At 44.8% G+C, this 22,913-nt stretch overlaps 1 protein-coding gene across 2 annotated transcripts in view; it reads left to right on the forward strand.

The window, feature by feature from the left end:
- KAT2B (lysine acetyltransferase 2B) overlaps positions 1-22,913 on the forward strand; it is a 181,660-nt gene that overhangs the window by 125,269 nt on the left and 33,478 nt on the right. For both annotated transcript variants that reach the window (XM_063922198.1, XM_063922200.1), the window contains exons 9-12: positions 4,533-4,669; positions 14,095-14,303; positions 16,477-16,603; positions 17,962-18,072. In XM_063922198.1, coding sequence (XP_063778268.1) covers positions 4,533-4,669; positions 14,095-14,303; positions 16,477-16,603; positions 17,962-18,072 — 584 coding nt within the window. The remainder of the gene's footprint in view (positions 1-4,532; positions 4,670-14,094; positions 14,304-16,476; positions 16,604-17,961; positions 18,073-22,913) is intronic.

Consider the following 22,913-nt stretch of genomic DNA (forward strand, 5'->3'; position numbering starts at 1 on the left):
ACGGTGATGGGGATATGCAGGGGGGAGATGCATCCCTTGCTAATGGGGTGCAGCTCATGATTGAAGCCATTAGGGATGTTTTGCATATTACGGAGAAGGTACCTGAGCCGGATTGGGAATCTTCTATTACAGTAAATAAATCCTCGCTCACCTTCCCTGCTTCAAGGGAGTTAAACTCCTTAGTTGAGAAATCCTGGGAAAACCCAGAGAAAAAATTCCAAATCCCTAAAAGAATTCTCATTGCTTTCCCTTTCCCTGAAAAGAATAGGAAGAAGTGGGAAAACCCGCCTATAGTAGACGCTTCTGTATCTAGGTTGTCTATAAAGGTGGTTTTACCTGTCCCTGGTTCAACCGCCTTAAAGGAGGCGGCTGAACGCAAAATTGAGACTATGCTCAAATCACTATACACGGCTACAGGCATGGCCTTAAGGCCCACTATTTCATGTGCGTGGATTTCTAAAGCCATAGTAAAATGGTCAGGCACTTTTCTAGAGGACTTAGATACTATGGATAGGAGTGACGTTGATTTGTTTTTACGTCACATACAGGATTCTGCAGGTTTCATGGTGGAGGCCATGAAGGACCTTGGCCTGCTTAATGCGAGGGCTACTTCCATGGCAGTATCGGCACGCAGAGGACTCTGGCTACGCCAATGGACTGCGGATGCAGAATCCAAGAAAAGTGTTGAGAACCTACCCTTCACAGGTCAGGCACCATTTGGGGACGCATTCGATGCGTGGATTTCCTGGCGACTTCGGGTAAGTCGACATTTCTTCCCTCTGCATCAGCACCGGCTAGGAAATCTTATCCTATGCCTTCACTGCAGTCCTTTCAGACCGCAAAATTTAAAAAATCCAAGCCTCCCCCCACCTTCTTTAGAGGCAGTTGGGGAAAATCCAGAAAACCTGCACCACCAGGTTCCCAGGAACAGAAACCAGGTTCTGCTTCCTCAAAATTTTCCGCATGACGGTGACCCTCCCAGCCTGGATATCGGACAGGTGGGAGCGAGACTAAAAGATTTCAGTCACGTCTGGGCGTCGTCATGCCTGGATACCTTGATGACAGATATTGTTGCCCAGGGGTACAGACTGGAGTTTCAGGAACTCCGTCCTCACAGATTCTTCAAATCAGGCTTACCAGTTTCGCTGACAGAAAGTGCTATCCTACAGGAAGCCATTCAAAAATTGGTAAGAACAAATGTCATTGTTCCAGTTCCACTTCACCTAATAACCAAGGGTTATTACTCAAACCTGTTTGTGGTACCGAAACCGGACGGTTCGGTAAGGCCTATTTTGAACCTGAAGTCATTGAACCCTTACTTGAGGGTTTTCCAATTCAAGATGGAGTCTCAGAGCGGTGATCTCAGGTCTGGAGGAGGGGGAATTCCTAGTATCCCTGGATATCAAGGATGCGTACCTTCACATTCCGATCTGGCCGCCTCACCAGGCCTATCTACGGTTTGCACTACAGGACTGTCACTGTCAGACATTACCATTCAGCCTCTCCACAGCACCGAGGGTGTTCACCAAGGTCATGGCGGAAATGATGCTCCTCCTCCGCAAACAGGGAGAGAACATAATTCCATATCTGGACGATCAGCTGATAAAAGCATATTCTAAGGAGAAGCTGTTGCAGAGTATTGCTCTCTCAACTCAACTACTCCGGGATCATGGGTGGATCCTGAACCTTCCAAAGTCAGATTTGGAACCGACAAGGAGACTGCCCTTCCTGGGGATGATACTCGACACGGAAGTGCAGAGGGTGTTTCTGCCGGAAGAGAAGGCGTTGGTGATCCAATCAATGGTCCAGGATGTCTTGCGTTCAGCCCGGGTATCGGTTCATCAGTGCATTCGCCTTCTGGGGAAGATGGTAGCCTACTACGAGGCTCTACAGTACGGACGATTCCATGCAAGGTTCTTCCAGCTGGATCTCCTGGACAAGTGGTCGGGATCACATCTTCACGTGCACCAGCGGATATGCCTGTTGCCGAAAGCCAGAATTTCACTCCTCTGGTAGCTGCAAACTTCTCTCCTGCTTGAGGGCCGCAGGTTCAGAATTTAGAATTGTATTCTTCTAACCACGGATGCAAGCCTCAGAGGTTGGGGAGCAGTCACCCAGGGGGAAAACTTCCAAGGAAGGTGGTCAAGTCAGGACTCTGTCCTTCCAATAAACATTATGGAACTAAGGGCCATATACAACGGCCTTCTCCAAGCGGCACATCTTCTGCAAGATCGAGCCATTCAAGTTCAGTCGGACAATGTCACAGCAGTGTCCTATATAAACAGGCAGGGCGGAACGAAGAGCAGAGCTGCAATGTCAGAGCTAACAAAAATTCTCCTCTGGGCAGAAAGACACGCACTGGCGCTGTCGGCAATCTTCATTCTGGGAGTGGACAACTGGGAAGCGGACTTCCTCAGCAGACACGATCTCCATCCAGGAGAATGGGGCCTCCACCCGGAGGTGTTCACAGAGGTGACAAGCCGATGGGGTGTACCTCAAATAGACATGATGGCCTCTCGCCTCAACAAGAAGCCTCGGAGATACTGTTCCAGGTCACGAGACCCACAAGCAGTGGCGGTGGACGTCCTTGTGACTCCGTGGGTGTTCCAGTCAGTGTATTGTTCCCTCCACTTCCACTCATCCCAAGGGTTCTCAAACTAATAAAAAGATCAGGAATTCCGGCGATCCTCATTGCTCCGGACTGGCCAAGAAGGGCTTGGTATGCGGATCTTCTGTCATTACTGCTAGAGGATCCGAGGCCTCTTCCTCTTTGCGAGGACCTTCTACAACAGGGGGCGTTCGCCTATCAAGACTTACCGCGGCCACGTTTGACAGCATGGAGGTTGTAAGCCAGATCTTAGCTTGGAAGGGCATTCCTACCAAGGTTATTCCTACTCTGATCCAAGCTAGGAAGGGGGTAACGTCTAAACATTACCATCGGATTTGGCAAAAGTATGGCTCTTGGTGTGAATCCAAGAAGTTTCCTACGGTGGAGTTTCAACTGGGACGTTTTCTCCTCTTTCTGCAAGCTGGTGTGGATGTGGGCCTATGCTTGGGTTCAATCGATCAAAGTCCAGATTTCGGCTTTGTCCATTTTCTTCCAGAAACAATTGGCTGCTGTCCCTGAGGTTCAGACTTTCTTGAAAGGAGTTCTGCACATCCAACCACCCTTTGTGCATCCTACAGCGCCTTGGGATCTTAATGTGGTGCTTTAGTTCCTGCAATCGGATTGGTTTGAGCCTTTACAGGAGGTGGAAAGTTTCTTACTTGGAAGACGGTCACGCTGTTGGCGTTGGCATCTGCAAGACGTGTGTTGGAATTGGGGCCTTTGTCGCACAAGAGTCCCTACTTGATTTTCCATGAGGATAGAGCTGAGCTCAGAACGCATCAGCAATTTCTTCGAAAGGTTGTGTCGGCTTTTCATATCAACCAACCTATTGTGGTGCCAGTGGCTACTGACACCTCAATTAGCTCAAAGTCCACTGATGTTGTGCGGGCTTTGAAGATATATATGAAGAGAACTTCTCGTCACTGGAAATCGGATGCTATATTTGTCCTTTATGATCCCAACAAGATTGGGTGTCCTGCTTCTAAGCAGACAATTTCTTGCTGGATCAGGTTTACTGTCCAGCATGCTTATTCGACAGCAGGATTGCCGATTCCAAATTCTGTTCAGGCCCACTCTACTCGCAAGGTGGGTTCTTCCTGGGTGGCTGCCCGGGGTGTCTCGGCTTTACAGCTTTGCCGAGCAGCTACTTGGTCAGGGTCGAACACGTTTGCTAAGTTCTACAAGTTTGATACTTTGACAAAACTTTAGGTCCTCAGAGGCCAATCAGCTCTGCAGGAACCTCAGCACTGTCCCTCCCGTACTGGGAGCTTTGGTACATCCCCATGGTACTAATTGGACCTCAGCATCCTCGAGGACGTAAGAGAAAATAGGTTTTTAATTACCCACCGGTAAATCCTTTTCTCGTAGTCCGTAGAGGTTGCTGGGCGCCCGCCCAGTGCTTCGTATTCCTGCATAGTTACTTGGTTCAGTATTATTGGTTCAGCCATTGCTGAATTGTTCCAAGTTGGTTAGCTTGGCTTTCCTTTTTTGTTCTGTGTGAGCTGGTATGAATCTCACCACTATCTGTGTTTTTCCTTCTCCCAAAGTATGTCTGTCTCCTCGGGCACAGTTTCTAGACTGAGTCTGGTAGGAGGGGCATAGAGGGAGGGGCCAGCCCACACTATTAAAATCTTAAAGTGCCAGTGGCTCCCAAAGGACCCGTCTATACCCCATGGTACTAAATTGGACCCCAGCATCCTCTATGGACTACGAGAAAAGGATTTACCGATAGGTAATTAAAATCCTAATTTTTTTTTTTGTAATATCACTTTTAAATTGTATCTGTTGTGTGTTTGGCTTATACCATTCTAACAGGCTAGAGGTTTGTGTGACCAGTGTGTCCACAGAAACTGTGTATTAACTCTCAGAACAGTGTGCTGTAACAAAATCTCAGAGTAATAAACAATACCTCCAAATCTCATAGGTGAAAAAAGAAAAAGCAGTGAGCCATATTCTGGAGAAGATTCCAAAAGACCAAGAGTTGTAGGAGACATTCCTATAGAATTGATCAATGAAGTGATGTCCACAATTACAGATCCAGCTGCCATGCTGGGTCCAGAGGTAAGCCTAGAATACTAAAGGATGAAATTGCTGAAAAAGAAGTGGTGCGTATAATGTACAATTATAACCACAATACACTTATTTGGAGAGATGAAGCAGAATAAACCTTTGACGGCAGATAAGAACCACTTGGGCTGTCTGTGGCAAACTTCATTCTTTGTGAGTGTTCATTGAAACACCTTAAGTCTGGACTTGAGCATCCTAATGCATGAATTTGACACTGCATCTCGTCTAGGTACTGTCAAACCCAAATCCTTCATCTGCAGTAGTTACAAAATCTTGACTATGACCTTTCTTACTATGTACATCTAAGATTTTCTCTAATTCATTCACCATGTGTACATTAAAGGTCCAGATCTCGGAGCTATATTTCCAGGTGGCCATTTTAACTCTATATGCCTATTGGTCGACTCTAAAACTTCCTATGGCTTTCTGATGTATATTTGCGAACTGTTGGCATGATCTGCACATCAGGTTTCAGTAAGTTCCATGAAGATACTTTCCCTCCAGTATATGTTTAAACACTTTAGACACCTGTTGTAGCAGACTTTTGGTTAAGAAGTCTTTAGTATTACTTTGCAGCAGTAACGGAAAGAGAGCTGAGCCGTGTGCATCTCCATCTTTTATTTGACTCCCAGCACTTCAGGAATTGCCCACATTATTTAGCAGTCTGTGACCGGACTGCTCTGCAGTTTAAGAAAGGAAAGGTCCTTCTTCACCTCCTAACTGTCTGTGAAGTCCAACTTGTTCTCAGTCATCTTGGCACATCAATCTTTTGTTGAGCATTCAAAAGCTCCTATTGTGCCAATAAATCCAAACATTATAGTTGCTGGAAGCGCTCTCCAAACCTTTTTGTAGGGTACAGTATATGTATTGTATAACTCACCTCCTGTCTGAGACACTTTGTCACTGCCTTCATGCACTGTTAACCTCTGCAGCTATCTGGTGCTGTTTCGGGAATCACTGGTGCTATGCAGAGGAAGATTTAAGCCTTTGTCACTGGTAGTCTTGTATGCTGCACTGTAATGACCACACATTTGGACAGCAGCAGGAGATGCCAAGTCCACCATTTACTGAATGATGGATTAACCATTTACTACACACATCACATGGTATTCATATGACTTAAAGAAACATAGGGGTATATTCAATTAGGGTCGGATCCATTCCGACATGCATTTGTCGGAATGGATCCGACAACCCCTATTCAATCTTATCTCAGTTCGACTTTTAAAAAGTCGAATTGAGATGAGGGACCCAGAGGAGGAGAGGTGGGGGGGGGAGCCGCGGGTAGACCAGCGGGGACAGCCGCGGGCAGACGGAGGAGAGCAGCACTACAGAAGGATGTCTCTCAGCCGCCACACCTCACGGCAGTGTCCACCCGGCTCCAGCAAGCGTGACCTCACTTGCTGGAGCCGGGTGGATGCTGCTGTGAGCGGCGCGGCTGTGAGACATCCTGCTGCAGTGCTGTGCTATAGTTCTTCTCTCCCCTGTATGCCCTGCGGCTGTCCCCCCGTCTCTCCACGGCTCTCCCCCCTCTCCTCCTCTGGGTCCCACATCTCAGTCCGACATTTTTTCATGTCGGACTGAGATGGTCGGAAACAGGGCCAAATTCTGTCGAATTTGGCCCCGTTTCACTCAAAAGTATGTGAATCGGCAGCTATACCGCCGATTCACGTACTATTCGACAAGTCGAATCCCACGACTTGTCGAATAAAAACTGATGGGACTGAATAGGTTGAATCCCTATTCGACCTTAAAAAGTCGAAAACTGCCAGGTTGAATCACTATTCGACCTTAAAAAGTCGAAAACTGCCGTATTTTCGACAGACTGCAGTTTACAACCCTAATTGAATATACCCCATACACTGTTGTATTAGTCTGCTGGGGACTGAAAGTTGTACCAACACATACACTACAATAAAAATTATATAACTTCATAAAATGGGTAGCAGTTATTACACAAATACTAAATGCTTCAGTCCATGGCCGGGATGTAATGCCAGAGCTGGATTAAGGCTTCGGGGGGCCCGGGGGTACTTAAGACAGTGGGGCCCTATAATCTAAAATTAAAATCATAACATCTTTAATTACTACAAAAAAAATTACAATTCGGTGGTAAATTTGAAAGAATCTTTCATTTACATGTATGTATATATAATATATACGTGTGTGTATATATATATATAATATATACGTGTGTGTGTATGTGTATATATATATATATATAGAACCATATACTGCCGGCACTCCACTGAAAATGCAACCTGCTCCGGTGCCACATCAGGCTAAGCACAAATCCATGTAAGAAAGGCACTCTGGAGTCATCAATATTGACAAAATAGCAAAACGTGTATTAAAAAGTCAGGTCGAGTACTTTCGGGGCCAGCACCCCGTCCTCAGGACCACACGAATACAGCACAAACACAGAACATAGACAAAACTATGTTCTGTGTTTGTGCTGTATTCGTGTGGTCCTGAGGACGGGGTGCTGGCCCCGAAAGTACTCGACCTGACTTTTTAATACACGTTTTTTATATATATATATATATATATATATATTTACCTATGTACAGTGGTCGAAGCGTAAATTTTGAAGTTGGGGTATGGAAAAGTGAAGCTTGCAATTATGCAAGTGCCTCCAGGGAAGGGGGCATGGCCACTCAAAAGGAAGCGTGTCCTTCAGTGTAGTTTACAACACCATATACCCCTTATACACATTATGCACCACAATAGTAGGACCCCTTATACTACCTAGCACTGATGCCCCTTTCACATTATACCACACAGTATGAGCGGAAATTCACATTATACCACACAGTATGAGCTGAAATTCACATTATAGCACACAGAATGAGACAAAATTCACATTATAGCACACGGTATGAGTCAAAATTCACAATATAGCACAAAGAATTAGCCGAAATTCAAATTATAGCACACAGAATGAGCCGAAATTCACATTATAGCACACAGAATGAGCCGAAATTCACATTATACCACACAGAATGAGCCGAAATTCTCATTATAGCACACAGAATGAGCTGAAATTCACATTATAGCACACAGAATGAGACAAAATTTACATTATAGCACGCGGTATGAGCCGAAATTCACATTATAGCACACGGTATGAGCCGAAATTCACATTATAGCACACGGTATGAGCCGAAATTCACATTATAGCACACGATATGAGCCGAAATTCACATTATAGCACACAGAATGAGACAAATTTAACAATATAGCACACGGTCTGAGTCGAAATTCACATTATAGCACACAGAATGAGCCGAAATTCACATTATAGCACACGGTATGAGCCAAAATTCACATTATGCCACATTGAATGAGGAAAAATTCAGGGAGAGTGACAGAGGGACAGGGAAAGTGACAGCAGGGACATAGGGACATGGAGAGTGACAGAGGGACAGAGAGCGTGACAGCAGGGACAGAGAGCGTGACAGCAGGGACATAGGGACAGGGAGAGTGACGGAGAGAGGGACAGCAAGGGCGTACAGTAGGGACTAGGGAGATGGAAAGGCAGCAGGGTAAGATTACCTACAGTATTTAGCAGCGGCGGTGCTGAGGATGCTGTGGTCTGTGGTGCGGTGGATGAGGAGGCTGTGGCCGGCATGGTGCGGAGGAGGCGGAGATGCAGAGTAGGACTGAGGGTGGCGGTGGGGCAGCACGGGAAGCCCGGAAACGGTGTATAAGATGAGTGTTTTCAAAGACTCTGAGTGCCGCCTTGTCCCTTTGCAAATGTTGCTACCAATTTGGAGGCCACACACACACACACACACACACACACACACACACACACACACACACACACACACATCTATATCTATCTATCTATCTATCTATCTATCTATCTATATATATATAGCTATCTATCTATCTCTATATATGTCCATATTGCCCGGCTCTCCCAATAAACAGTCAAATGCACAATATATTACATACAGTATCCGGAGGTGCGGCACTCCTGGTGGCTTGGAGAAAAAAAGTCCATATAGCAGCATGTGAAGACAATGTTTCAAAGACTTTTATTCCGTCATTTTGATACCTGATGAAAATGACGGAATAATTAAGGCACCGGGGCGCATTTACCATTTGAGGAGTGCCGGGCTATATATATATACCCAGAACCTGATACAGCTATATGTGTATATATATGTGTGTGTGTGTGTGTGTGTGTGTGTTTGTGTGTGTGTGTGTGTGTGTGTACCATATATATAAAAACCAAGAACCTGATACAGCTCTAACTATTGCTCTGATGAAGGTGGGTCGTCATCTAACGTATAAGGGTGCTGGCTGGGTGCAGGCAGGCTCCACACGCTGTCCTCCCTGCTCCCTGCAGCCTGCGCGCCCAGCCACAGGCTGCTGCTCCACAGATGATTGGACAGCTGAGCCGTCGATCAGCTGTCCTTCCTGTACAAACTCCCTGCGTGCGGCGCCGCTGCCGCCGCCAGCATGTTCATGTAGTACTATTGAGCCGCGCAGTATTGAGCCGCCGGAGCAGTGGGGACAGGTGCCCTGTATGTGGAGCCGCCGCGCCGGCTCCCGGGAGCGCAGCACCGCAGATCGGACTAGAGATCCGATCTGTGGCGGTAGCGGGGGGCCCTTTTAAAGAGGGGGGCCCGGGGTACTTATCCCCGGGGCCCCCCTCTTAATCCGGCTCTGTGTAATGCAGTTACAGTTCAGCGGCCGTGCGGGATGCCGGCCGCACTCAGACTTTTTTTTTTAAAGTTGCAATTATTTAGAAGGCATGGTTTAGCCTTGCAATGATTGCCTCTTTAAAAAAACTTTCAAGTTCGGCTGGCATCCCGCACAAACACTGAACTCAGAGTTCATTACATCCCGCCCCATATCAGATATCTTGTAAACTGTGAAACAAAATTAGACAGGGAAATATTGGACATAATTCATGTACTAAATAGAAATCACATAACAAGCCTAAATTTTAAGTGACAGGTCATACGATATAAGTCCATTGCCCTTATAGAGGGCCTAATTCAGACCTGATCGCAGCAGCAAATTTGTTAGCTAATCGGCAAAACCATGTGCACTGCAGGTGGGGCAGATATAACACGTGCAGAGAGAGTTAGATTTGGGTGGGGTGTGTTCAAACTGAAATCTAAATTGCAGTGTAAAAAGGAGAGTTATGGTAGACTTACCATTGTTAACTCTCTTTCTGCGAGGTACATTGGTTCCACAGGAAAACATAGGAGTGTAGAGTGGATCTTGATCCCGAGGCACCAACAGGCTAAAGCTTTAGGCTGTCCCAAGATGCATTGGGGCCTCCACTATTAACCCCGCCTCCAGGCACTGGAGCTCAGTTTCGTTAACCAGTCAAATGCAGGAGCAGGCAAGAAAGAAGGGAGATGTTAGTCCCATGGAACCACATTCTCACGACGGGAGAAGGTACCAGTGGCTAATGCCATACAAACCCATAGAAGCTAGGTGCGTCAGGGTGGGCGCCCTGTGGAACCAATGTACCTTGCAGAAAGTGTGTTAACCATGGTAAGTCTACCATACCACTCCTTTTCTGCAGCAGGATACATTGGTTTACACAGTAAAACATAAGGGATATCCTAAAGCAGTTCCTCAAGGGAGGGGACGCGCCTTAGCGGGCATGAGAACCCGGCGTCCAAAGGAAGCATCCTGGGAGGCGAAAGTATCAAAGGCATAAAACCTAATAAACGTGTTCACTGAGGACCACGTAGCCGCCTCTCACAATTGTTCTGCGGACGCGCCACGATGGGCCGCCCAAGAGGGTACAACAGACCGAGCAGAATGGGCTTTAATAGCAGCAGGAGCTGGAAGTCCAGCCTGCGCATAAGCTTGTGTAATCACCATTCTAATCCATCTGGACAAAGTTTGCTTATTCGCAGGCCAGCCACATTTGTGGAAACCAAACAGGACAAAAAGGGAATCTGACCTGCTGATAGAGGCAGTACTCTCCACATAAATACGGAGATCCCTTACCACATCCAAAGAACGCTCTTTGGAAGACAAGTCTGGAGAGATAAAGACCAGAACCACAATCTATTGGTTAAGGTGAAAAGATGACACCACCTTAGGCAAATAACCTGGTCGAGTTCGTAGTACTGCCTGGTCACGGTGAAAAATCAAATAGGGTGGACGGCAGGACAAAGCGCCCAAGTCCGATACCCGTCTTGCAGAGGCAATAGCCAGCAAAAACAGGACCTTGACCGTGAGCCATTTAAGGTCAGCCAACTCAAGAGGTTCAAATGGAGATTCTTGCAGAGCCTTTAATACAACAGTCAAATCCCATGGAGCCACAGGAGGGACATAGGGAGGCTGACTCCTAAGTACGCCTTGAGTAAAAGTATGAACGTCCGGTATAGACGCAATTTTTCTCTGAAATCATACCGATAAGGCAGATATGTGAACCTTGAGGGTGGCCAGACAAGACCTAAGTCAAGGCCTCGTTGCAGAAAAGCCAGGATTCTGGATGTTCTGAATTTATATGCATCATAATTCTTATGAGCACACCAGTTGAAGTAAGAATTCCAGAATCTGTAATAAATCCGGGCAAAAGCCGGTTTGTAGGCTTTCAACATAGTCTGAATAACCGCCTCGGAAAATCCTTTTGCTCTCAGGAGTGATGCTTCAAGAGCCACGGCGTCAAAGCCAGGTACCTTTTGCCTTCTGTGCAGAAGGATTAGTATTTGGGAGAAAAGCAGTCTTAGCAGCTGTGCTAACTCAGACACGGTTTTATTCAGGTTTTCAACAAACAAAATGTCCTCAGTAAAGGAGAGTACCTCAAAGGTCTTTTTGGAGTCTAAGTCCACTTTCCATGACCTCATCCACAGAATCTGGCATGCCAGGATAGATGTAGTTGACGCCTTGGCTGCCAACACATCCTCCTCAGAGGACGCCTCCTGAATGTAATAGGCGGTGGTGGTAATGTATGACAGGTATTGTCTGGCCTTGTCAGAAATATCCTCGGGCAGCTCATCCTGTAATGGGAGTAAACTTCAGGCATCCCTCCACACACTTATCTGTCGGTTCTTTCAGTGAAGTGACAGTGGTGACAGGCAGAGTGGTTGACACCACAAGGCGGGTGACGTGAGAATATACCGGTGGTGGATTTTCCCACTTGCTACATAACTCTGCAGGGAGAGGATGGCAAGCTAAGGCCAGTTTAAGCAGAGGGAATTTTTTCCCTGGAGTAGACCAGGGTTCCCGTCTGATGTCCACTAAATGGTCGGAATGGGGTAACACAGTTTTATCCACTTTCTGCCGTTTAAACATATCAGTTTTCTTTGCCGCATTGGTGGAATCCTTATCATCAGATATTTGTAGGATTTGTTTAATAGCAACTACTAAGGCAGGGACATCAACCTGCAAGGGAGAATCCTCATCAGTAACACCAGATTCAGTGTCTGACAGGACCGTATGCTCCCCCTCTCCTTCAGATGAAACATCAGAGAGGTATGTGGACTGTGAGGAGGAAGTAGCATGCTTAGATGACCCAGAAGCACGGGAGTGACCTGGGGTGGATATCTGTTTAACCAAGGACTGATTTAATTGTTGCAGCTGGTTAGATACATTTTCTGCCCAAGGCGGAATAAACATAGGGACAATATGTGGCTGTAGTGGTACAGGTGGTCCCATAGGGTGGGGGGGGGGGGGGCGTAAGGCCTTCTACTAGAGTGCCCAGTAGGTTAGTAAACGCAGACTGCGGACTGACTAGGAGGTGTATGACACATAGTACATAAACCATCATACAAAACCTCCCCTTCTGGTAAATCCCTGGAGCATGCTCTGCATTATGCAGGAGCTTCCACTGATTTACTGCCCTTTCTGTTAGACTTTATGTAAATATGCAACAACAGAGCGACTAAGTACGGTAAGGCAAAGTACAATATCTGCAAATAAATCCGGTATTATGTGACTGAGTACACAGTGGAATATGCGTATTGGATAAATACTGTGACGCACTATATTAGCAGACCCAGAGGCACCTAGCCTCTTAGGGTACAGAATATAGAGACAGTTATATCTGGGAAACACTGAAAGTGAAACCACACAGCAGATACAGGCACACAGTCATGGGCAATGCAGAAATTATTAAACAATAAAGCTGCACTGGATTAGAATATATATATATCTCACAGCGCGGTCCTAGACCAGAGGTATATATTAGAATACTCGTACAATATATTCTATAACAGATGCACTTTTTCTTAACTAACGCTGTTTGTATAAAGACATGTAGAATACTCAAGTGTTTGTAAAGTCACAGTGCTGTATACAGGCAGCTTTACAAAGGAGACCTTGCCCTGCAGTCCCGGAGACCAGCTGCAGCTATGCTCAGAAGATGGCGCCCAGCATCGCAGGGAATGAGGGATAATGTGAGGCAGCACCAGGGCGGATGCTCAGAGATGGCGCCCTGGGCCAAGGGGAGGGGCTACAGGTCAAGCGCCACCTCCCCTATGCTGGACTTCCACCCCGGGTACTGTGAGTCTTATTAAATGGGGTGTTAGTACACCCGACCTGTACTCAGACGCCCCGGTGTTCTAGTGGGATCCCTGCTCGGAGACGGTGTCCACACCAGCACCGCGACCCGTCTCCCTAGGTCGCGGATGGGATGCGATTTAATGGCGGGTCCCGCCTGGGGAACCCTCTTACCTCCTCCCCATAATAGATATACGAACCAGGAGAGCGTCTGCGACCGTGTGCCTAAGCCAGAGCATCTCCGGCGCAAGTACCCGGGAACTGAGCTGCTGGAGTATGCGACGCAGCTTGGAAGGTGATGGAGCTGCAGCGCTGAAGTGTCACTCTGACATACAGCGCTACAGCGCGGTGAATAAATCTTCTTAGCAATCTTTTTCAGGGCTGCCCATTGCAGCCCTCCTGTTAGGTGACCTGTTGCAGCAAGCACCAACCCGAAACTGAGCTTCAGTGCCTGAAGGCGAGGTTTAAAGAGGAGTCCCCAATGCTTCCTGGGACAGCCTAAAGCTTTAGCCTGTTGTGCCTCTGGATCAAGATCTACTCTACACCCCTATGTTTTCCTGTGGAAACCAATGTATCCTGCTGCAGAAAATAAAGCAGCCAGTATTTACCCTGCACAGAAACAATATAAACCACCCAAATCCAACTCTCTCTGCACATGTTACATCTGCCTCTCCCTGCAGTGCACATGGTTTTGCCCATTAGCTAACAAATTTGCTGCTGCGATCAGGTCTGAATTAGGCCCAAAGTTAGTAGACAAAATATAGACATTCTCCATCTCCACCAAATTAGAACGTTGTGGGTTTTTTCAGAAAAACAAAAGTATTCAATCACTTACATTGATAATGTGTTAAGGAATTAACCATTTCTAAATTGTTTAAAAAGGTGTGTCTACCATTCAGCTCTATCAGTGTTTCTCTCTCCTTTTTTTCCATAAGACTAGTTTCCTATCTGCTATTTCTGCCAGAGACGAAGCAGCTAGGCTGGAGGAACGCAGGGGAGTGATCGAGTTTCACGTGGTTGGGAATTCTTTACACCAGAAACCTAACAAGAAGATCATGATTTGGCTCGTTGGCTTACAGAATGTCTTCTCCCATCAGCTACCTAGGATGCCTAAAGAGTATATCACTCGCCTTGTCTTTGATCCGTGAGTTGTTTATATATGTTTTCAAACACTTATTTTTAATCTAATTTTTCAATGTTTACATATCATAATGTTTTTAGACTTGTCATGTTAGTAACTGAGATTAATAGCTTCAACAGTAATTGTTAGATGTTCATTTATTACTTTCAGAAGCCTATGTTTATAATTATTTTTTTTTTCCTGTCTGATGTTTAATTGATAACATAAGTAACCTCCAGTTGCTTTATTTCTTTTATATTTCATACTGAAATCTACTGAATACTGAAAAAGTGTTTATTTGAAAAGTTGTATGCAAGATTTGACCTCAATTAGAGTTGGACGTAAACTCAAGTTACATCTTTTTAGGTGTGACGTTCTTTTTTTTTTTTTATAGTGCACATGCATATCTTTCTCACGGTGCACATTGTTTTTCCTGGCAAACTGCATTTACAACTCCCATTGACAAAGCAACTGGGACAGGGGTTAGGGGAATGTGCATAGTATAGTGTAAGGGCATGTTGGCACAAAATGTGCTTAACGGGATCACCTAAAGACAAAATTGTGCCTGTTTGGATGGACATGGTGTAAACCCTGAGCAAGTTGCTAGCTGATTATGACTGCTACATCTGAGTCACTGAACATGTCTAAGATGCACCCAGTTATACAAATATATTCAAAATATTGCAGTTGTGATCTTATAGCAAGATTACAGTGTACTGAACACTTTTTTTTTTTTTTTTTAAATGATGCAGTTTTCCTACTCTACTTGAGAAGGGGAAGGCTTCTGATATATTTATTAGTGTGGACTTTGTATTTATGTCTTATTAAATTGGTATTCGAAAAGCTCCAAATGACTTGGCAACTTATCTACACTTTCCTTTTATTTACTATAATGTGTATGAGTTGTGTACTGTATTTTTGGTGACTTCTTAAAAAAGCCTATTATACGGGAATCCCCCTGGTAGTATTTCACATTCTTGTTGCTTGTGGTCTTCATTTGAGTGAGCTGAACCAACGCAGTAAATTCACACACACAACAGAGATATAGGGAGGGTGAGCCAGATCAGAGAGGTACTAAATCTGCCAAGCATCAGTTGACTCCATAAACTCGCCCCCTAACAATCCTATAGGACAAAGGAAAACCACAGCTAACATTCTCAATCTTAAAGGGTAAACAACTCCAACACATTAAAGAGGCAATACACAGAGAAATGCCCCATAGTTTAATCTCCTTGATGTTTATTTTAATTCAAAACCTTCAGTCCTATTGAGATGTCTATTCATGTAGTTTGAATGTTTTCATATGTTTATCTACATATACTCATATGTAATAGGAATAATAAACAGTAAAATTGGTTTTATTGAAATATGTAAAATAAATCATATCAAAGCCTGATAACTTTGGATTGTTAATGTTAGAAAGCATTAAACCATGGTTGATCAAGGTTTCTAATACATAGCAATGTTTCACAGTATTTATATACAGTAATAAGCAGGATTCTATTTTTTGCCGTTAAAATATTAATGCAAAAAACTTTTTTGAAAAACTTTTTTGTAGGTTCTCTGTCTTTTTACTGAGTAATATATTGTTATTCCCATCTTTGAGACATTCAGCTCAGACATTACTATTGTAACTATATAACAATTCTACCATTATTATGTGGGTCATTGTGGTTCAATGGATGTTTTATCTTGGAAGTACAATTAGTGTTACATCTGCTATATGTGATAAATGTGCATATACAGAGAAGTCAATAAGAAAATACACATTATTTAAAAGTATTTAGAGTTCTTTTATTTGATCCATGGTACATAAACATTACTTAGAATAGCACACTATGGGAAGAATTTAATTAGCCGCAAGACTTAACGTGCGACTGAAGCTTGCGGGTTTAATGACCAGAGCTTTAGCAGCCTGTTTTCTCGCTCGGAAAGCCCCGCAGCCGAGTTAAGTACCCTGAGCTATAGGCTACCTGGTCCTGGGCAGCTGCAATAAGCCCTGAAAGTCCTACTTACCATGGATTTCTGTTTGCAACTCAGAAGAAATCCACATTAAGTGCTGCCTGTGGGCTGTAATTAAATAGCCTTGGGACTACAAGCCCACAGTAAGTGCTGCGGTTAATTTATTTTGGCCCTAAGTAACCTATCTAATATGTCAAAAAAGGAAAGTGTTAATAGTGTATATTTTATTTTGAAGGAAACACAAAACACTTGCTTTAATCAAAGATGGGCGTGTAATTGGCGGCATCTGCTTTCGAATGTTTCCAAGCCAAGGATTCACAGAAATAGTCTTCTGTGCGGTGACTTCAAATGAACAAGTAAAGGTGAGACGTCAATTCATTATGTTAATTGGGAGATCATATAGAAATGGATGTCATCCAAAGTATGAGAATTTTAGAGCATACTTACCAACATTTGAACTGTCCTTTTCCGGGAGAAGCCCGTAGAGTAAGTAGGTGCCTAGTGGTAAAATGCTGTCATTCACACACATTTGAATAGGGGGTATGGCTAAAATGACATGATTATTGTAAAAATTGCATTAATGGGCCCCTTACCCTCCTCACATGTCATGGAGTCATGGCATTAACCTTCTCATTCTGACATTTCACTAGGAAGTGGGTGGTATGGGGGAGAGGTGCCCACTCTTCTGAGGTGCAGGGGACTACCCAGATAATCAGTGGTCTCTCGCTGGTTCCAGGAGAGTAGGCATGTATATTTCTGTATCTAGATTAATCTCTTATCTCTGTGTATGTAACTAAATATTGTATCTGAGAACATAGTCCAGATAAAAATAGTTACTAAAATAACACTTTAGTGTCCATCTCTAAACAAAAAAATTCTGGATACATTTAGCATATCAACAGTTATGTTTAAAATAAATTAATACTAGTCATAGGTTTATTTAAATGTGTTTTAAAAAAATCCTCAGGCTATTGATTTAGTACCAAGAGCAGTGACACAGTTAAAGGGACCTAGGTCTTCTCATCGTCATTTCCTATTGCCATCTATAGTAACAATCACAAGTATGTTTTAATCTCCAAATGGTCAGCATATAATGAAGCCATATGCTTACCAAACTACAGTACAAAATCTGAACGCTAAATTTGAATATAGAAGTATACAGTAAAATATATTGAAATGAAACCGGTATTCTTAGACAAGACCTGATTATTGTTCGATTACAAATTAAAACTGTTAATTCTTAATAAGTATCTTAAATTATTAGGAATATACCGGTATGGATGACCCAATCATATTCTTTTATACCTTAAGCCCAAATCAAATTCCAACTCTTTCCTAAAACCAACCATTATACATCTTATTTATTTCTCTTTATACCTCTATTTCTATAATATATCTGTACAAAGATAGAAAGTGACATATAAGTATGGGAATAGAATTTTTAACACCAAGATTGTTTTCTGTTAACCACACTACGTTTCCTAGTGTTGTTACCTGCCTTTACTTTATCAGTGTATTCACTAATCCCACTAACTGGCAGCATGATGAATGAATGAAATAAAAATGCCTAAAATATGTAGACCAGGTTATTTTAACTAGAAAATGAGCGGGAAAAGCAGATGCAGACGTCTCACACTTCTCACACAATCCGGCATGGTGATATTGTTGAGGGTGCATGCTTTTCATATAACAATTAGTTTACTATGTGTTTCCCTTGCAGGGCTATGGCACGCATCTAATGAATCACTTGAAAGAGTATCACATCAAACATAATATACTGAATTTCCTCACCTATGCTGATGAGTATGCAATAGGTTATTTCAAAAAACAGGTAACTTAATGAACCTCTGCATCCATTCTACAGTATGTGAACATCTTGGTTTTTTGTTCATTCTTTACAATGAAATAACAGATTGTGTCAGTCACTGAATGTGCTAGACTAGTTGTTTATGTGACCAGAATCATTTCAAATGTACCTTAAACTTGCAATATATACATAAATTTAGCCAAATATCTGACATTTGGGGAGGCAATGGGAAAACCAGTAATATGTGAATGCCTTCAGATGGTTTTTCATGCTGGGTCAATGTGTCTTTATGTTAACAACAAAATAATGAGTGTATTGTTAATTCCTATTGCATAGCATGCTTCATGATGATGAAATAATAAATGATAAATACTTTATTGTCATTGTAAAACAATGAAATTACAAACCAGGTATACACATATTAGGAACTACATAGTTAAAAATCACCATTCAGGTTCATTCTAACAATAATAGATGGAAAAAAGCTATTCCTGTACCATGAAGCTCTACATTTAATACATTGGAAACACCTTTTCGAGGGTAAAAGGAAACCACACTATGATTTGGATGCTGACAATCTTTTATAATGCTATTTCTCTAGCATCCATAAGGGATATTGGGGAATTAGTACAATGGGGTATGACGGGGTCCAAAGGAGCTGGTGCACTTTAAATTAATTCAGCTGAATGTGATGGCTTCTCCCCTCTATGCCCCCTCCCACAGACAGTTTACAAAAAGTGCCCTCAGGAGAGGATACACACTCTGGAGCTCCAGAGAGTTTTCTTCAGTTTCTTTTAAAACTTTATTATTTTCTTTTAAAAATTTATTTTCAGTATGTTTGGGCAACAGCATACCAGCACCGTGGGAGTTAGGGGGGGACGGTTACCGATCTCTTCAGGCGTCAGAGCCGTTTCCCCTGAGAGGTTGTTGTACAGCAGGGCACTGCGCCTTAGCGGGCACAATCACAGCATGCCTCACACCCCTAACATTTCCTGAAGGTGACGAGTGGTGAATACAAACCGGGGGCCCCACTATGGGGATCCCCTGGTTCTTGGTGCGGCTATAACCCCCCTGTGTACACTGGCAGCAGTAGTGAAAACTAACAGTTCTGTGATGTTTTTACACTTATATGGAGACTTTGCCAGTATAAATACCTATGAAGCTCCGGCGCCATTACTGGGGGTGGAGCTTCCTCTGCTTACATCTGCAGCAGCAGGCAAACACAGCTCCTCCAGACACTCAGGATACGCAGGAAAACTGGTACAGGGTTATTGGACACAATCTTTGTCCTGAGAAGGACAAAAACTCCGGTGTTACACTGTGATATAACAGCTTGCAGTCTCACTGGGGCTGTTTAGCTTGGGTGTGCTGTTCCCTTCTCTCTGTTTCCCTCTCACATACAGTAAGGGCAGGCTTGCTATTATATTACATTATTATATTATATTAGTATGTGTGTGTATAAGTGTTGTTTACTGTAAACATGGTAAAACACCAATTATGCAGTGTACAGTATGTCTCACTAGAGTCTATCCCTCTACATCTGGTTCCATATCATGTGAACAATGCAGCCAGTCCTCACAACTCAGTGAGGGGGCTGGTGGGGAGGGTCAAGAGCCTTCCTGGCTAGGTGCCATAAAATCCATGATGTCAGATATGTCATCTCAGCTCACTGCTAATCCTCGAAAAACTCCACAACTGCAGTAGGCTGTTGCAGACCTAGCTGCAAGGACAGATGTTCAGCAGCCCCCCCTATCTAGATCAGGACCACAAAAACGTGGGTTACCTGCTTTACTCTCAGACTGTGATGAAGAGATACAGGAGGAGGGGGAGGACTTGGATCTTGTTACTGGGGATACCCATTCTGCACAGGGTATTGATCCCCTCATTCCTGCTATATGGGACATGTTAAAATTCCCTCTAGAGGACACTGCAGCACAGCAGTCATTTTTCTTAACACAGAACAAACTCAGTCTCACTTTCCCTGATTCTACAGAGCTGGATGACCTGTTTAAGTTAGCCTGGAAAAATCCAGATAAGAAATTCCAAGTGACAAAAGGGTTTTTGCACACTTTCCCGTTTGCTCCTGAACGCAGGAAACTCTGGGAAGAGCCCTCGGCTGTAGACGTATCCGTCTCTCGCCTATCTAAAAAGGTGGTACTGCCAGCTCGGGGCTCCTTTTACCATAAAGGACCCTGGGGATAGAAAAATAGAGACTACACTGAAGTCTATCTATACAGCGGCTAGTATATCACAAAGACTGGTTGTGGCCGGAGAGACCCCCAGCCCACGTGGACAATGGCCGCTGCAGCACTGAAGGGGTTAACCCCTAGTGCCCGGCGCCATGTTGCGGACAATAGGCACTTGGCGTCACTGTTAAATGTACTTACGGCGCTGGGCGCAGACTGTTTAAAAATATGTTTAATGATGTGTCTTAACATGTCATATGTAGTGCTCTGTGCACAATTGCAGGAATGCATGTTTAAATGTATTTATATTTAAGATGTGGTCACCCGTATATTTAAAGGAAAAATGCACTTACTATAGCTGTCTGAATAAGCATCTCTCATCCTCTGGAAATAGGAAGTGGCATGCTAATGGCCCTGTCCTAGCAGAGAGGTGTGAATGACAATACCTTTTGATGTGTAAGTTCCTTAGAGAAATATGCTAATCACGGGGGATCTCCTTATCCCATAGATAAAGTCTATGGGCTTGGAACCTGTTTGTTTCATGTAGCTGATTTAATTGATATACGAACCCTGAATGGCAGATGCAGGAAGGAAGACTGTTTGTTGTGTTTCCTGTTGTAATCCCAAACACTGGGATTGCCTGGAGATGTGACTGAGACAGAAACATTTGTATTTTGAAGCTATGTGATAAATTTATCAATAGTGAATGTTAATCTGATACCAAACGTTGTCTGTGTCACAGGAAGGAGGATATTGTTTTATTGCACTTATCTCCTTTTGAAATGTAATGTATTTACTTGTATTTTCTAAGTTATGCTGATTGGATAGAAAGGGCTCAGGGAGGACATGACCCCCTGTTGTACTGTGTGGAAATTTGACATAAAAAGGAGGCCTGCGTGCCTCCCGAGTGTATTGTATTGTACCATCTTCATTCTGCTGGAACATCTTGCTGTATGCTGTTGCCCCTAGCAATAGGGATGAGTCTTTTTTAAGGCTATTATTGAGCAAATAAACATCTGCCTCAAGAAGATTGCTTCATCTTGTGACCTACAGGGTTATGCCAAACGTAGCCCCGTCCTCCAGCTGTTCAGGGAAGCACCTAACGTCTCCAAGTTCCGCCTTCCGCCAGCTACTGGTAGCGGCCTAGTCAGGTGACTAGTGGGGATTCGTCAACACCACACAGGTGTGGTAACGCAGTGTGTCGGCACATACAGAGCAGAACCATGGTTCCAAATGCCACGGCAGGTTAGGAGTTTGGTGGTGGCAGCATAAACCCGCCCACAGCGCAGTGGGTGGAGTCAGTAACAGGCGGTTACTGATGGTAAGCGGGAATCCCCTATGTGGCCAGGTCCCGTGTGACCTAACCTTCCATTCTGTGCACAGGAGACGGGATGCGAAAGCGGTGAGTGCTTTCGTACGGGACCATCCTGTCACAGAAATTGGTGGCATAGCAGTGGGATAATCCCAGGCGGCTTTTCGGTCACCCGATTGGAGAAGCCGAGTTACTCAGGAGAGGAGTAACTGCAGCGCAGGAGAACGCATAAGATGACGGACTTCAGCGGAACGTCTAAGGGCGATATGGAGATCGTGTGCCAGGAGAAGGGTGTGGATATCCCTTTCAACGCGCCCAGAAGCGTCATGAAGACGGCGCTCATGAGCTTGGAGGAGTCCTGCCGGGCGGTGGTGGAATTCACTGACGGCGTCAGCATCGGAGAGGACGGCCCAACAGTGGACCTTCGTAAGGAACCGGTGAGACCCACAAGCCCCGCCCCCTCTCACAGCAGCAATGTTTCCCAGCAATCCGTAGCAGGGCCAGGATCCCAACATCCCAGGGGGGGCGGCACAGATAGCCTAGCAGATCGGCTAGCGGAATTGGGGGAAACGGCAACGGAGCAAGAGCGCTTGATCATCATCCAGATGTGGCGTGATGAGCGGGCACCACAGGCCGTGGTACCCCGGGAGCCATTGTCAGCTGTTGTATACAGATTAGGACGTATTCAGTTTGCCAAGTTTGCAGACAGTGATGGGGACATTGATGGACATTTGCAAGTTTTTGAAAGGACTTTGTAAACTACACGATCTACCCAAGTCAGAGTGGGTGAAACACCTTGTGCCCACTCTGCATGGAGAGGCATTGGAGGCCTATCAAGGAGTGGCCACAGAGGACTGTCGGGATTACGACGAAGTCGCGAAGGCCCTCCTCCAGCGATTCTTCATCACTCCAGAGTCTTACAGGAAGAAGTTCAGAGACTTGCCCAAGAATCCTAGCAGCACCCATGAGCAGTTCGCCAACCAGCTGCGGCAGTACGTGGTGAAGTGGGTGAAGGATTCTGAAGCCACTACATGGGATGCACTGATCGACCTGATCTGCAGGGAGCAGTTCTACCGCAGGTGCGCCCCAGAAGTGAAGGAGTGGGTGCTAGATCGGGAGCCACCCAGCTTAAAAATGGCTGCCCAATTAGCCGACAAATATGTGGCAATTCGGCCACGGGGGCAGAAACGCCCAGCCAGCAGCCAGCTCCAAAAGACTGTACCACCAGGGGGACACCCCTCTTCAGCTCATCACCCCCAAAGACAAGCATCTACCAACCCGGGTGCTCTTGGCCAGCAACCGCACCACAGCGTCCCTGCAACTGATCAGAGATCATCGGTGCCACGACTGGAGAAGAAGTGCTACGG

This window comes from Pseudophryne corroboree, chromosome 5 (genome assembly GCF_028390025.1).
Source record: "Pseudophryne corroboree isolate aPseCor3 chromosome 5, aPseCor3.hap2, whole genome shotgun sequence".
NCBI lineage: Eukaryota > Metazoa > Chordata > Amphibia > Anura > Myobatrachidae > Pseudophryne > Pseudophryne corroboree.